The 17,898-nt window shown below is 41.8% G+C and overlaps 1 protein-coding gene across 2 annotated transcripts in view; it reads right to left on the bottom strand.

Moving 5' to 3' along the window:
* Nucleotides 1-4,501: 4,501 nt before the first annotated feature.
* slc38a3b (solute carrier family 38 member 3b) overlaps nucleotides 4,502-17,898 on the bottom strand; it is a 165,824-nt gene continuing 152,427 nt past the window's right edge. The window contains exons 15-16 of one of the 2 annotated variants that reach the window (XM_072280829.1): nucleotides 13,863-13,966; nucleotides 4,502-10,086 (exon numbers count right to left, since the gene is read on the bottom strand). In XM_072280829.1, coding sequence (XP_072136930.1) covers nucleotides 9,982-10,086; nucleotides 13,863-13,966 — 209 coding nt within the window. In that variant the 3' untranslated portion in view covers nucleotides 4,502-9,981. The remainder of the gene's footprint in view (nucleotides 10,087-13,862; nucleotides 13,967-17,898) is intronic. The other variant, XM_072280830.1, reaches the window with a different exon arrangement.

Here is a 17,898-nt window from a genome sequence, read left to right as displayed (position 1 = left end):
AGGGCACAACCTCAGAATACAAGGACATCCCTTTAGAACAGAGATGAAAAGGAATTTTTTTTTTTTGCCGAGGGTGGTGAATCTGTGGAATTCATTGTCACAAATGGTTGTGCATACCAAATCATTGGGTATATTTAAAGCAGAAGTTGATAGGGCAAGAAGGTCGGAGAATGAGGCTGCGAGGGAAAATAAGTCAGCTATGATCATATGGCAGAGCAGATTGAATGGAGAAAATGGCCTAATTCCGTTCCTCTGTCTTATGGACTGAGGAATCCAACTTTTATTAATATATACCAATGTGCTAACATGGAAAACATTCCTCTCTTCCAAAGTTTTGGCTGAATTAAGGTTTAGCTGAAATTGGTATAAGCGGATGCCATGATCATACATACTAGCAGGGAGAAATGCCAGGACGAATCTAAAACATACACAATTATTCCATTCTGCCTCCTAGAAGGATGGGGGATGGTTTATTTTACAGGAGGTTTACCCACTCACTGTGTTATATGCAGTAAAAGCATTCCAATGAGAAGAGAACGATACTGAAAAGTGCACAAAGAGGTTACAAATAAGCACCAACACAGTCACATCCAGAATTCAAGAATTAGCAACAGGTGGCCATTCAAGTCCTCAAGCCCTTTTCTGCTGTTGATTAATTTTCTGCCATTGAAGCAATGACCTTCCTGGCTTTTCTGCCATTCAGGAAGATCATCACTTCTCAGCTAGCCCACCCAAATAATCTTTGGTTGTTTTACTGTCCAAATATTTATTTTTCACTCCCATGGATAGAGTGAATATCGAACATAAAACATAAAACATTACAGCACAGTACAGGCCCTTTGGCCCACGATATAGTGCCAAACTTTTAACCTACTCCAAGATCAATATAGCCTTCCCTTCATTTTCGACCCTCCATGTGCTTACTGTCAAGTTTCTTAAATGCCCCTAATGTATCTGCCTCTATCACTACCCCTGGCAGCAATGTTCCCTCTAACATAGAAACATAGAAACATAGAAAATAGGTGCAGGAGTAGGCCATTCGGCCCTTTGAGCCTGCACCGCCATTCAGTATGATCATGGCTGATTATCCAACTCAGAACCCTGTACCTGCCTTCTCTCCATACCCCCTGATCCCTTTAGTCACAAGGGCCATATCTAACTCCCTCTTAAATATAGCCAATGAACTGGCCTCAACTGTTTCCTGTGGCAGAGAATTCCACAGATTCACCACTCTCTGTGTGAAGAAGTTTTTCCTAATCTCGGTCCTAAAAGGCTTCCCCTTTATCCTCAAACTGTGACCCCTCGTTCTGGATTTCCCCAACATCGGGAACAATCTTCCTGCATCCAGCCTGTCCAATCCCTTTAGGATTTTATATGTTTCAATAAGATCCCCCCTCAATCTTCTAAATTCCAACGAGTATAAGCCTAGTCGATCCAGTCTTTCATCATTTGAAAGTCCTGCCATCCCAGGAATCAATCTGGCGAACCTTCTTTGTACTCCCTCTATGGCAAGGATGTCTTTCCTCAGATTAGGGGACCAATACTGCACACAATACTCCAGGTGTGGTCTCACCAAGGCTTTATACAACTGCAGTAGTACATCCCTGCTCCTGTACTCGAATCCTCTTGCTTTGAATGCCAGCATACCATTCGCCTTTTTCACCGCCTGCTGTACCTATACAGCACAGTCCTGATGATGCTGTGGTTTCAGTCTCTGAGGCTGATGTGCGAGCAGCCTTCAGGAAGGTGAACCCATGAAAGGCATCCAGCCCAGTCGGGGTACTGTACCTAACCTGTGCTAATCAAATGGTTGAATTTTTCACTAAGATCTTTAACTTCATGCTTTGCACACATCTTTGGCTACTAGTGCTCAAAGGAAATCGAACTGAGCACAAAAGGTTGTCACCCTCTACCTCGTTAGCATGTTAGGTATATTCCACAAGCATACATTTCCTTTTCTGGTTTCTGATACAGACGGTGTTGACAATGTCGAGTTTGCAATGACTTGTCTGCAGATTTTAGGACTGGCTTATGTATAATGTTTTTATCAGAGAAATTATTGATTCATTATGTCAAATTCCAAAGAAGCAAAGAGCATGAAATGCAAAAGAACCGCTAGATCATTTAAAGCAGACTGGCTTAATGAAACAGTAGAAACTGCTACACTGAAAGCTCATGAGGTCAGGAACGTGCAGCTACAGGAAATATTTATGTACAACACAGAAACTGATGTTACTTGCATGTATTCCCACAATACAAAAGATATTGGGGGATTTGCAAATGGGAAGAAGTGGAGTGATATTTGGAAATAACTTTTTAAAACAAGATATAGTAAGTAAATCACAACTGAATGGTGTGCAAAGGCTCTGGTGAGAAAATCGATCTATCAGAGGTTACAATGGAACATTGATAGGATGCAAAACTGGGCTGAGAAGTGGCAGATGGAGTTCAACCCAGATAAGTGCGAAGTGGTTCATTTTGGTAGGTCAAATATGTTGGTAGGATATAACATTAATGGTAAGACTCTTGGCAGTGTGGAGGATCAGAGGGATCTTGGGGTCCGAGTCCATAGGACACTCAAAGCTGCTACGCAAATTGACTCTGTGGTTAAGAAGGCATACGGTGCATTGGCCTTCATTGATCATGGGATTGAGTTTAAGAGCTGAGAGGTAATATTGCAGCTATATAGGACCCTGGTCAGAAGCCACTTGGAGTACTGTGCTCAATTCTGGTTGCCTGGGAAGGATGTGGAAACCATAGAAAGGGTGCAGAGGAAATTTACAAGGGTGTTGCCTGGATTGGGGAGCATGCCTTATGAGAACAGGTTGAGTGAACTCGGCCTTTTCTCCTTAGAGCGATGGAGGATGTGAGGTGATCTGACAGAGGTGTACAAGATAATGAGAGGCATTGATCGTGTGGATAGTCAGAGGCTTTCCCCCAGGGCTGAAATGGCTAGCATGAGAGGGCATAGTTTTAAGGTGCTTGGAAGCAGGTACAGAGGAGATGTCAAGGATAAGTTTTTTTATGCAGAGAGTGGTGAGTGCGTGGAATGGGCTGCCGGCGGCGATGGTGGAGGCAGATACGATAGGGTCTTTTAAGAGACTCCTGGATGGCTACATGGAGCTTAGAAAAATAGAGGGCTACGGGTAAAGCCTATGTAGTTCTAAGGTAGGGACATGTTCGGCACAGCTTTGTGGGCCGAAGGGCCTGTATTGTGTTGTATGTTTTCTATGTTCTATATTCTATCATTACGTGCTACAGCCTGCTACGTATGTTTTGTGAGAGTACACATGAACGAGAGCAAAAACAATCAAACCCAGAAGAGGTCAAAGTTCTTATTGACAGTGTTTTGCTAGCTGTTAAAATGAATGCCTCTAAATATAAAATTCTTGTCACTGGGTGAAAAGTTGCACAGTACAAGATTTTTATGCATATTGGTCATTACAAATGAGAGTGAACATTGCCTGGCAGGACATTCCATGCAGCCACCACTCTCTGTGTAACGAACTTACCCCTGATATCAACGCCTCCCCTCACTCCACCTATACTTTTCCCCAATGACTTTAAAATTATTCTCACATGTATTGGCCATTTCTGCTCTGGGGAAAAGCCTTTGGCTGTCCACTCGATCTATGATACTCTGAGGCTGAGAATTCCAAACATCTTAACTTTGCCTTTTAAGCATGATTGTAGAGATTTTTATTCTATGCCAGTGCTCTTTTTTTTTAACCATAACCTGTGAGACACCTGAGACCAAGCTTCCTTATGTGTACACTCATCAGAGGTAATCATCTGACTTTTCCAACTACTAGTTTCCATAGTGCAAGGTTTGCAGAGATCCTGTTCTGACATGTCAGTCACTCGCCTCCTCTTTGTCCATGATGTAGCCACTCTCACTGTGGAAGAGTAACATCTCATATTCCATCAACAGTAGGTAGCCTCCAACCTGATAACATGAACATCGATTTCTCCATCTGGAAACTTTTTCCCCATCACTTTCTTCTTCTGTTCCCTATTCTGGCCTCATATTTCCTCTTCTCACCTGACTACCACCTCCCCCTGGAACCCCTCCTTCTTCCCTTTCTCCCATCATCCATTCTCCTTTCCTATCAGATTCCTTCTTCTCCAGTTCTTAACCCTTCCCATCCATTTGGCTTCACCTATCACCTTCTAGCTTGTACTTCTTTCCCTCCCACCACCTTCTATTCTGGCACCTTCTCTATTCCTTTCCAATCCCGATGAAGGGTCTCAGCCCAAAACATTAACTGTTTATTCATTTGCATAGATCCTGCCTGACTTGCTGAGTTCCTCCAACATTTTGTGTGTTACTCAAGATTTGCAGAGTTTGTAAATTGCCAATCAACTGTACACTCATCTGTGATATTCCTGTTTGGCTCTTTATAACTTTACTTCAGTGTTAACCCACACATAGCAGGAGAAATTTGAATTCTGAATGCATTGGATTGATTTAGCCAATTGATACAAACAACTAGAAAGTGTATCAGGTTTTCACTTGTTTAATATTTAATATTTATGGTTTCTTGTTCATACACATTACAGATCAACTCAACTTCAATAGTTACAGAACACTCAAGTCTCAAACAAGCGGACTGAACTGAAACTCTTGAACTCGGAGGTAATAAAATACATTCTCTTAGAATATCATAAACATCAGAGATTCTGCAGATGCCAGAAACCGAGTGCAAAATACACAAAATGCTGGAGGAACTCAGCAGGTCAGGCAGCATCTATGGAAATGTGCTGAGATCCTTCATCATTATCCAGAATGTCAACTGTTCATTCATTTCCACAGGTACTGCCTGACCTGCGGAGTTCCTCCAGCATTTTGTGTGTGCTGCTCTTAGGTGTTTCTTTCTCCACTGAATTTAACAAATTATCACCCTTTGATTAATCAATATTACCTGAAATACTCAAGGAAGTTACTAAACTCCTCTTCATTTAGCGTATTGTCACAAATTAAGCATAAAACATAGGAGCAGAATTAGGCTATTTGGCCCATCACAAACTGCTCTTTCCAATTCAAATCCTTCTCCAACCCCCGTAGCCTACAGTTGTTCGTTGTACACAAATCTTTTTGGAGGAATTGGAGTTCAGGCTACTCTCACTACTGAACCTCATATTCTTTCACAACATAGAAATCTGCCCAATCTGCCCATTGGGTTTACACTGGCTCTTCAGCAATATCATCATTTCTTTTCTCCTATTTCTTCTTACACAATTGTCAACTCCCTCTGATTCTCCTGCCATCCAGTTACAACTATATGGTAATTAATCACCCCCCCATCACATCTTGGGATGTGGGAGGAAGGGGGGTAGTTATGGTAGCGTATTGGCTAGTGCGATGCTATTAATGCTTGGGGTGTTGGAGTTCGGAAGTTCAATTCCAGTGTCCTCTGTAAGCCAATTTGTACTTTCCCTCCTGTGTGTGTGTAGGGAGGGGGTTTCCTTTGGGTGTCTCATTTTCTTTCCACAGTCCAAAGATGTACCAGTCAGTAGATTAATTGGTCATTGTAAAATGCCCTGTGATTGGGCTCGGGTTAAATAGGTGGTGAGCCTATTCTGTGCTGTATCTCTAAATAAATTAAAAATTTATATAACCATGCTGGAGCACCAAAAGAAACCCAAATGTTCACAAGAGAAAAAGTAGTCTGGATCAAACCCAAATCACCCGAGCTCTGTGGCTGCTGTACAATCATGCCACCTTAAGAAGCATCAGAAGATTCTAAATCTCACTCCAGAGGCTTGAGCACAAAGAATGTGGGCTGTCTCTCCAGTGCAGTATTGTGTGAGTGCTGATCTGTTTTGGATGAGATGCTAAAGCTAAGCCTCACCTGCTCTCCTAGGTTGATGTAAAAGATGCCATTGCAGACTTTTGGAAAGAGGTGGGGGCATTATCCCAGAGTCCTGGCTAGTATTTATACTTTGAGTAAACTGTGAAACAAAGTTTCTGGTCATTTTCACATTATTTTTTGTGGAAACATGCTCTGTGCTGCTGGCTGCTGTATTTCCAAGATTTGAACAGTGACTACACCTCACAAATACTTATTAGCACTAAAATAATGTAGATGGCTTCGTATAAATGCAAAGGAGTCAGGATTGAAGTAAAACTTGGACAGTTTCGGTCTCCGGAGCAGATGGAGTCATATAGAATGGAAATGGGCCCTTCAGCCCATCTGATCCACGCTGACCAACCTGCCTATCCACACTAGTTTCACTAGCTTAAAGGTGATTTCAGGAGCGAGAAGATTTGTCTCTGTGGTAGAACATTTGTATTAGTAACCAATCAGAAAAGCTTTGAGGAGCTAGGGAGTGGGGGGCTGGTAATCATTTTCCAATCAGAGGAATGTTAAGGAGTTAGAGAACAGGGGTCTGGTAAATTTGAGGGTGTCCATTGACAGGAGGGACTATATCCCTCAATCAGAAACAGAATGTCCATGGAACTATAACCTTAGGAAGTAAATTAAAAAGAGGGTGAGAAGTTAGTTGACAATGTAGTTCCAATGGTCAAATACAGTCCTGGAAATTGACCTCGGGCACCCAACGGCAAAAGATGGAGGCAGTAGGCACTGAATGATTGAACACTTGAATGGATGAAGAAGCTCCCTACAGGACTGTAGCTGAGATACTCCACATTAGAAGTGGAGGAATGAATAAAATATATTTATTCAGCACCCTCCTCATTCTCAGTAGATTTGCAACAGATAATATGCTTTTGAGTTTGAATCTAGAAACCCTGCTGGTTACACATTGCACTTGGCAAAACTCCACATCAGTAATGAGATAACAGATAATCTTTTACATTATTTGTGAACTTGGCTGAAGAATAAATACTGGCAATCGGTACTCTGCTTTGAAAATAGTGCCAGTACTGACCTTTTTTTACGTCAGCTATGACCTTGGTCAGGCAGCTCCTCTGAAAGATGGTACTTCTAATATTACAGGGCTCCCTCAACAACGCACAATCAGCCCAGTATCGGAATTGGGAGATTCGGACCCTCAGGTTTCTAGCTCAGACGTAAAAAGTGAACCTGAATATGCTGGGGAATCAATGCCGAGGAAAATATCGATAAGCAAGAAAAGCAAATAATTAAAGATGGACAGGGTGAAGCCAAGTGATACCATCATAGTTCAGAGACTGGAAACAGCAGGGAGTGGCAGGCATACTTTGGAGAACAGGTTGAAGATTTGACACACAAGTGCATCAGAAACAGAGTACTGAAGGGTTTTGACTATTCACTTGCAAAAGCTGAACGAGGCCCAAACTCATATGAGCAGGTTAAGTGGTGCATGTCAACTTAGGTGCTATGACATATCTTAGTACCCCTCCAATATACCCAGTGATACACAGCTTACATGAGTCACTACACAATAGGCAGATCTTGCACTAGGACTTACACTGTAATGCAGAGGATTAGGTACAGGACACAAATATCTTGTGTAACTCAGCAGTCAGACAGAATGTTTTGCTCACACACTCTGAACAGATCTGCATATAAGGCTTTTCCACAGCCAAGCGAAACATTAAATATTAAAAATTTTTAATTCCTTTTATTTTCTATTAAACTAAAATTTAATTATACATTTATTAAAATATAAATACTGTGTGAGGGAATCTGAGTAGCTTCATTTCTAAACATGATAGCGCAATCTAATAAAATAAATCAGTTGTATTTTATAGCAAACCCAAAAATGAGATGCAAATTTTATTTAAAAAAAGTTGTAATTGTTTTCACCAAATAAACCATTCTCCCCAAAATTATTACTTTTGCTCTGAGATATTAATAAACCAAGATACAAGATTGGCAGGGTCCATGAAGCACATTCGCAGTATTATAGGGCATGGTTAATTTCAGGCAAAAGGACATTATATTTAATTAATTTAAAAAACATTGAATTAAATCATTAAAGTCATTAGTAGATGACTTCTTCCCACTCCATTCACTTGAAATGTTTAGAGTTTCATAAAAAAAACATTGTTATTCACATAATTTTTTTCTTTGTTGAGTTCATCCTGCAAACAGATGTTATCCCATCTCTGAGAAGCTGTCTGGGATACTCTGTGTTGATGATGGTCTGGCCATTCCTGATGAAGTAGGTGGCCTGTCTGATGGACTTTATGGTTTGACCATCTTCCCACTGGCCTGGGCTGCTTTCCTGATGAGTTGGCTCACCCAGGAGAAGGAAGACAGTTGCAGCTTCCAGCAGTATGTTCCCTTCACAATCCTTCCCAGAGGCTTGTCTTCCCAGTGCTTGACTGACCATAGCAATCAGCCCCACACAAGTGAAGGAACATAGCTGCAGGGTTTCCAGTAGTCCATTGCCTTCACAATGACAACAGGAAAATCACCCAGGTGCTTCCTCCTCCTTGTGTAACATCAGACAATTAGATATAGCCTTTATCTGTTTTTCCTCATGCTAGCATCTGTTCTGTGGTGCATACTGTGCAAGGGATATCACTTTCAGGATCGATGTTGAAGTAAGGTCAGTGGTGGGAATGTCATGGATCAAAATACTTGCATTTTCAGTCTGGGACATGGTGCAAACAACCCATCTTGCGTTGTTCAAATGACTCACATTATAGTAGCAGTCACCAAGGATTAATGTGTGCAGTCTCCCACACAAGAGCACAGCATAGAATCAACCTTCACAGGGACAAATTATTTGAAGATTTTACAAATTAGGCAAAAGCAGCAAACTCTAAGTCATGTCTCTGATGATAAGCAACTCTCTTTTGCCATTAAAATGGCAAGCAGAAAATAATCACTTGTTTCACAAACTTTACCATTGAACTAGTGCTTTGCGAAAATATTGTGACCAAATGTTGCTCAATCTGTGTGCTGAAGGCATAGTGGTGGCTCTGGGATTTAAAACAGAGCATTTTTCCAATCAAAGACGAGTCAGTACAAAACCGTGCATGAATCAAAAGTGTTCTACTGGTCTAGAAATTGACTGAAAAATACTTACACTTGTGCTATATCAGGGTACAGATCAACAGATGAGCTCCAACTATAGGACTGTTCTTTATTCAGGAGTATAAATGAATCAGAGACAGGGAGGCTAAACAGTAGCACTCGTGCTTACTGTTACAACGTTAATTCTCCACGCAGGAGATCTCTGGACAGTGGAATCCTGGTTGGCTTTATACCCCTTCCTACCCTACACATCTGATTCCCTTCCTGGTTGAGACCAGTTCCCTAGCTCCAGACTGGGGAACTGCCTACAGCATGATTGGCTCAATAAAATAGCATATAATGCATTAGGCCTTCTGAAACAACAGAGGATATTTTTAAAAATCTAAGAAATATTAATTGTTCAGGCAACATAATGCAGCATAACAACTGCTATCTACAGCAGAACTATGAAAAGTGCACACAACACTTAGGAGCATGAAGGTAGTTACAGTGTATGGCAGTTGAATTTTTTTTGTTTGTAATCTTCTAAACCACCTTTAAGAATACGGCTATATAGTGATCAACTGCGTCAAAGGAGCACAATATAAAATACAAGAGCCCTCCCCACCCAATCAGATAAACCTAAGATCCTCAGTTTGAAACCCAGATGAACACATGTGCCCCTGTACAATACACAAGCTTTAACACTGAGAATGCCACCTCTGTCCCGGCTCCATGCAAAATAACTTAGAAGCAGCGCACCAGTGTGGTTTTATAAAATTTCATGTGATGTGTTTGCATCAATTACTTTCTATACTGTAAAACGGTATAAAAATTTGTTGCTGCGCATTTTACACACACACACACATATTGTATGTATGTATGTGTATAAATATATATACACACATACACACACACACACACACACAGACACACAGTGTTTGTACATGTCTCACTATAACAGGTTCTATGTGCACTGGGTTTATCAGCCATGTTCTATAGCAATGGTCTTGCTCATTGAGGGTGAGGGGGGCACTTGGCTTTCACTGGGTGAGGCACACTCCATCATCTAGTGGTGTCCGTTTATGTTCTCGGTGCCTGTGGACCAGTTGATGATGATGAAGCTCAGACTCATGATCATGAACAGGAAGCCCAGGCCTGCGAAACAAGCAGCCTACCAAAGAAAAAGAGACAGCGTAACAAAATGTGATTAACATTGTGAAATTCTGACATGGGAAAGAGGTGCTTCAGTAAATGAGTAAGGGGTTGGGTAGCTGGATCTCAGGAAAAGGCATCGCAATATAGACCATAACACCATAAGACATAGGAGCTGAACCATCGCCCGCTTTGCCATTCCACCATTGCTCAGTTATTATCCCTCTCAACCCTATTTTCCTGTCTTCTTCTTGTATCTCTGATACCCTGACTAATCCAGAATATACCAGCATTCGCTTTAAATATACTCAATGACCTGTTCTCCACAGCCGTCTGTGGTGATGAGTTCCACAGATTCATCAGCCTCTGGCTAACTAAATTACTCTTCACCTCTGTTCTAAATGGACATCCCTCTGTTGAGAACATGCCTCTGGTCCTAGATTTCTCCACCACTGTCCCCATATCAAGGCCTTCCAATATCTGATAGGTTTCAAGAAGATCTCCTCCTTGCTTACCACTGACTCAACCTGCAAGTTGACCTTTAGAGAATCCTGCAAAAGGACTCCCTTTACACCTCTTATTTTTGAATTTTCTCTCCAGTTAGAAAATAGTCTATATTTCTTTTTCTTCTACCAAAGTGTATGACTATACACATACCACTACATTGACACCAATCAAATCCAGCTGACCATGTGGGCCAAATGAAAACAGATGGTAAAATAGTACAGCACAGAAACAGCCCCTTCAGTTACAATGTTGTGCCGAACCAATTAAATTAGTAATCAAATGGCCGATTAAACTAATGCCTTTGCATACACAATATCCATGTCCTTCCATTTTCCTCACATTCTTGTGCCAATCTAAACATCTCTTAAAAGTCCCTAATGAATCTGCCTCCACCACCACCCAGCAGCTCATTCCAGGAACCCACCAATCTCTACGTAAAAACCTGCCCCTCACATCTTAGAAATGGCCAGGTTTTGTCCTATATTTATAGGTGAGCATATGACTTCGAACAAGAATGCAAGAACGATACGAGGGGTGGTTGATAACCCCAAACTCCAGAAAGCTCCAAGGTGTAATAATGTCTCTCTAACATCTATGTTATTATGGCGCACAGTGAGATGAAAGTATATATCAGATTGGAAAAATCTGTCAAAGTGTAAGCGAAGCTATGTAGTTATTACCTTTCAGCCATCAGGCTCCTGAACCAGCGTAGATAACTTTGCTCACCACAACACTGACTGATCACTGAAAATAACCAAACGACTCACTTTCAAGGACTCTAGAACTTACGTTCTCGCAACACACATCAAAGTTGCTGGTGAACGCAGCAGGCCAGGCAGCATCTTCGTCAGGACTCGGCCTGAAACGTCGACTGCACCTCTTCCTAGAGATGCTGCCTGGCCTGCTGCGTTCACCAGCAACTTTGATGTGTGTTGCTTGAATTTCCAGCATCTGCAGAATTCCTGTTGTTTGCGTTTTTAAACTTGTGTTCTCAGTTTGTTTGTTTGCTAGTTAGTTAGTTAGCTTTTTACTTATTTATTTATTTGTATTTGCACAGTCTGCCTTCTTTTATACATTGGTTCTCATTTTTGTGTGCAGTTTTTCATGATTCTATTGTGTTTCTTTGTTCTACTGTGAATGCCTTCAAGAAAATGAATCTCAGGGTAGTAGATGGTGGCATATATGTACTTTGAAACTTTGAAATGCTCTAGTTCATACTGATTCTCACTCTGTCTCAATCAGTATATGGAAAACAACAAAGGTTTACTTCCTTCTCAGGCGATAATTGACATGCCCTGTCATTGCAACATGCATGGTACCATAACTGCAATTTGGCTTGGAGTTTAGTTATAAATAAATCTCTCTCTGCTTAAATCCAATGTCTTTAAACTGGCTCCATCATGCCTAGCTTAATGTATTTCCTTCTGATGCTGCTATTTGCCACAGACTCTGTGTATGTGTGCACTCCTTGAAGGGCACAACAAGGCATGTTTGACTCACGGACATTACATATTCCAGTTAAAGGTGGGGAGATGATCTACGTTTCTGGTACTGAATTGCAACTTTGTGCCTCTGTGTTCTGTACACACACAGTATTGAGCATAAGGCAGTAGTGTGTTCCAGCCTGAGACTATAAAGCAGGTCTATATTCCCATGTCTGGACCGCGTGTGTATTATTTACCTACGTAACAGAGGCTGCAGTTCAATCTCAACCCTGGGTACAAGGCACTCTAGCTCATCCTGTGCACATTTGAATCATGATTAAGATGAAAATTATGGACTAGAAGGCTCGTTCCTTAAATAGAGCAGGATGTGGACTTCTTTCTGTGCGTATTTCACTATAATATGGGGAGCCCATAATGAAAAATGGCAAGAAACATACCCCTTAACATTAGCTCCCCCCCCACCCCCCCCTTCCCCCCCCCCCGGCTGTTGAAGTAAATAATGGATTACTGTGACACCCTTTTCTGTTCCTGACAGAGGTAGGCAGGCAACTTCTGAGTGCTGGTATTACTCCTGTAAAGTCACTGTCTATTGTTAATAAGCTCCAACCCAGGAAAGGGGTTGAGGAATGATGGTGGTGTAATTCTTACTCCAACTGACCTGCAGTGCTAAATCTGCACTGTTGGAAAATTCCACTCTAAGTTCACAATATTAACTGTGTTTCTGCTATAACAGTGTTGCCTTTGAAACCTCTGCCAGTGTCCTTAGTACTTTATTAGTTTAAGAAGTCCTGTTAAACTGGCAATGGAAGTGAACGTAGAACACAGAACAGCACAGCACAATAACAGGTTCTCTGGTCCTCAATGCCTGTGCTGTGTATATCAAATTATACTAATTCCTTCATTTTGGGCATAATCTATATCGTTCCATTCCCTGTATATTAAAGCTTCATTATTTATTATTTTTTTACTTAGGGATAGAGCATGGAATTAGATCCTTCAGGCCCTTTGTGCTGCGCCTCCCAGCAAGCCCTAATTTAACCCAGCCTAATCACACGACAATTTATAATGACCAATTAACCTACTAACCGATATGTCTTTGGACAGTGAGAGGAAACTGGAGGAACTGGAGACACCTTACGGAGAGGACGTATAGACTCTTTGCAGACGATATCAGAATTGAACTCCAAACACCAATGCCCTCCCTTCCTGAACTGAAATAGCATCAGGCTAACTGCTAGGCAACCATGAGCCTCAACGTTATTGAACACCTCTATCATACCTGCTTCCACTACCATGCCTGACAGCATATTTCAGGCAGCTCTATGCAAAAAAAATCGCCCTGTACATCTCCATTAAAATTTCCCCCTTTTACTTCAAAAATAAATCTGATATTTCTGTCTTGGGAATGATTTTGTTCATCGACCCTATCCATGCCTCTCATAATTTTATTAACTTTGATCAGGTCTCTCCACAGCCTCTGATGCTCCAGAGAGAACATTCCAAGTTTATCCAATGCTCCTTTGTAACTAAGACTCTCTAATCCAAGTAGCATCCTGGTAAACCTTTACTGGACTGTCTTCAGAGCTTCCACCTCCTTCTTGCAACGGGGCAAACAGAACCACTCACCATACGCCAAGATCAGTCTAGCCAAAGTTTTACATAACTGAATCACAACTTCTTGTCTATGATACCCCATGACCCAAGCAATGAAAGCAGGCATGGCATGTACCTCTTTACCACTCTATCTACTTGTGTTGCTACTTTCCGGGAGGTATGAACTTCGACCTCAAGATACCCCTGTACATTAGCTCTGGCATATTCACGTAAACTTTGAGACACCAACCAGGATTTTTGGAAGTGTCAACATGGGCTCCTCTTCCTTTGGCATTATCCGTATGTAGAACACAGCTGGGAAGATGAAAATTAAGCACGGGGCAGACGTAGCACCTGATGAAAGAGAAACCAATGACCATTAGTCCACAACTTGGTCTTTAGATTCATGTGAGCTGAAGATATGTATAAATGGCCCTTTCCTCACACAATATTTACTTGATCATAGATTTTTATTTATTTATTTATCTATTTATTTAGTGATTCAGTGTGGAACAGGCCCTTCCAGGAGCTGCACCACCTAGCAATCCCCAACATAACCCTCGACTAATCACAGGACAATTTACAATGATCAACTAACCTACTAACCAGTATGTCTTTGTACTGTGGTAGGAAACTGGAAGACCCAGAATAAATCCACGCATTCCATGGGGAGGACATACAGATGACGTCAGAGTTGAACTCTGACACCCGCGCTGCAATGGAGTGGCACTAGCTGCCACACTACCGAGGTGTCTGTGTGTTTTGTTTCAACACACAGGTTTAATAAACAAATGCCAACTGTAAGGTATGAGAAACCTGCACAAGGACTTCGGCGGAGATGGGAAGAGGCTTCCTGCGACCGTTGAGTCTCATAGTAACGGAGTAAGTTACAGTTTTTTGGTATTTTGTACAAACAGTAGCATTAGAGGTATGCATTTAGCATTAGTGTTGTGCTTGGAGTGCCAGATGTGGGGACCCTGGGAGACTCCCAGCCTCCCCAAGGATTACATCTGCACCAGGCGCACTGAGATGAGGCTTCTGAAGGACCGTGTTAAGGAGCTTGAGATGGAAATTGATGACCTTCGGCTAATTAGGGAAAGTGAGGAGGTGATGAATACTACCTATAGAGAAGTAGTGGATAGCACCCCTGTGACAGTCCCCCTCAGAAATCGATATATCGTTTTGGATTCTGTTGAAGAGGCAGGCCTGACAGAGGAGGACCACAGTGAATGAGACTCTAGCATTCTGCCCAGTGCCGAAATCAAGAGAGCAAGAAGAAATGCGGTAATTATAGGGGATTCTATCGTAAGGGGGACGGACAAGAGATTCTGCGAGCCGGACAAGGATACCCGGATGGTGTGTTGCCTCCCTGGTGCCCAGGTACGGGATGTCTCAGATCGAGTCCAGAGTATTCTGAGGAGAGAGGGCGAGCAGCCGGAAGTCTTGGTACATGTTGGTACCAATGACATAGACAGGAAAATAGAGGAGGTCCTGAAGAAAGATTACTGGGAGCTAGGAAGAAAATTGAAAAGCCGGACTTCCAGAGTAATAATATCAGGATTGCTGCCTGACCTGCGTGCTAATGATGGTAAGAATAGCAGAATTAAGCAGATGAATGTGTGGCTAAGTAACTAGTGCAGGGGGCAGGGCTTCAAATTCTTGAATCATTGGGATCTATTTTGGGGAAAGTATGACTTATACAAAAAAGATGGATTACACCTGAACTCAAAAGGTACTAATATCCTGGCGGGATTGTTTAATATAGCTGTTAGGGAGGGTTTAAACTAAGTTGGCAAGGGGAAGGAAACCAAGGTGTTAGGGTCAAGGAAGAGGAAAATAGAAATGTCAAAAATACTGTGCAGCAAAGATGGCAAGAAGGACAGGCTGGTGAATATACAGGATAATTTGCTGCAAAATAGAAATATAGCAAAATCGACAACAGATACTGATCTAAGTGGACTGTACTTAAATGCACGCAGCATTAGAAATAAAGTGGATGACCTTGCTGCACAGCTGCAGGTTAAAAGGTATGACATTGTGGCCATCACCGAGTCATGGCTAAATGATGGATGTGATTGGGAGCTGAATATCCAAGGACACACAATGTATAGGAAAGATAGGAAGGTAGGTAAAGAGGGTGGCGTGGCCCTGATTGTAAGTAACGATATCAAATCAATAGAAAGAAGGGACATAGGATCAGAAGAGGTAGAATCCTTATGGGTAGAATTAAGAAATGGCAAGGGTAAAAAGACACTAATAGCAGTTATATACAGGCCTCCAGACAGCAGCCGGGATGTGGACTACAAGTTGCAGCTGGAAATAGAAAAAGCGTGTCAGAAGGAAAATGTCAAGATAATTATGGAGGATTTTAACATGAAAGTGGATTGGGAAAGTCAGGAAGGTAATGGATCTCAGGAGAGGGAGTTTGTAGAATGCCTACAAGATGGCTTTTTGGAGCAAATTGTCCAGAAGTCCACCAGGGGACTGGCTGTTTTGGATTGGGTTCTGTGTAACGAACCTGAGGCGATTAGGGAGCTGGAGGTAAAGGAACCCCTTGGAAGTAGTGATCATAATATGATTGAGTTCAGTTTCAAATTTGAAAAGGAGAAGCTGGTATCAGGTGTATCGATATTTCAGTGGAACAGGGGAAATTACAGTGGTATGAGAGAGGAACTGGCCCAAGTCAATTGGAAAAGTAAACTAAATGGAGGGACGGCAGAGCAGAATTGGATGAAATTCCTACAAGAAATAAGGAAAATGCAGGAAAAATATATTCCAAGAAAAAAGAAAATCATGAATGGAAAAATGGCACAAATGTGGCTAACGAGAGAGGTTAAGGCAAAAATAAAAGCAAAAGAAACAGCGTACAAGGAAGCAAAAATTAGGGGGAAAAATGAGGACTGGAAGACTTTTAAAAACTTACAGAAGGAGACTAAGAAAGTCATTAGGACAGAAAAGATGAATTATGAAAGGAAGTTGGCGACTAACATAAAAAAGGATACTAAGAGTTTTTTTAAATATATGAAGAGTAAAAGAGTGACAAGGGTAGATACGGGACCGATTGAAAATGATGCTGGAGAAATTATAATGGATAACAAAGAGATGGCGGAGGAACTGAATGAGTATTTTGCATCAGTCTTCACAGTGGAAGACATGAGCAATATACCTGATAGCCAGAGGTATCAGGGAATAGAATTAGGTACAGTCAAGATTACTAGAGAGAAAGTGCTTGGGAAGCTAAGTGGACTAAGAATAGATAAGTCTCCCGGTCCGGATGAGGTGCACCCAAGGGTTCTGAAGGAAGTGGCTTTGGAGATTGTGGAAGCATTGGAAATTATCTTCCAGGAATCAATAGACTCTGGCATGGTTCCGGAGGACTGGAAGGTCGCAATTGTAGTTCCGCTATTTAAGAAAGGAAGGAGGCAGCAAAAAGAAAATTACAGACCTATTAGTCTGACATCGGTGGTTGGAAAGATTATTGGAGTCAATCCTCAAGGACAAGGTTATGAAATACCTCGAGGTGCATGACAAGATAGGCCGAAGCCAGCATGGTTTCATGAAGGGAAGATCCTGCCTTACCAACCTATTGGAATTTTTTGAGGTAATCTCGAATAAGATTGACAAGGAAGAGGCTGTGGATGTTGTGGATGTTGAGGCCTTCGATATGGTGCCGCATATGAGGCTGCTTAATAAGATGAGAGCCCATGGAATTATAGGAAAGATATTGAAATGGGTGGAGCATTGGCTGATAGGCAGAAAGCAAAGGGTGGGAATAAAGGGATCCTATTCTGATTGGTTGCTGGTTACTAGTGGTGTTCCGCAGGGGTTGGGGCCGCTTCTTTTTACGATGTATATCGATGATTTGGATTATGGATTAAATGGTTTTGTGGCTGAGTTTGCGGATGACACCAAGATAGGTGGAGGAGCAGGAAGTGTTGAAGAAACGGAAAGGTTGCAGAGAGACTTAGTCAGTTTAGGAGAGTGGGCAAAGAAATGGCAGATGAGATACAACGTTGACAAATGTACAGTCGTACATTTCGGAAGAAGAAATAATTGGGCAGATTATTACTTAGATGGGGAGAAAATTCAAAAATCGCAAGTGCAAGTGGACTTGGGGTTCCACGTGCAGGATACCCCAAAGGTTAACCACCAAGTTGGATCGGCAGTAAGGAAAGCGAATGCTATGTTGGCATTCATTTCAAGAGGAATAGTGTATAAGAGTAAGGAGGTATGGATGAGGCTCTATGGGGCATTAGGGAGACCTCATTTGGAATACTGTGTACAGT

The sequence above is a fragment of the Mobula birostris genome, chromosome 16 (genome assembly GCF_030028105.1).
Source record: "Mobula birostris isolate sMobBir1 chromosome 16, sMobBir1.hap1, whole genome shotgun sequence".
In the NCBI taxonomy this organism is placed as follows: Eukaryota; Metazoa; Chordata; class Chondrichthyes; order Myliobatiformes; family Myliobatidae; genus Mobula; species Mobula birostris.
Note: the sequence above shows the minus strand (reverse complement) of the source record. Positions and strands in the feature narration are given on the sequence as shown.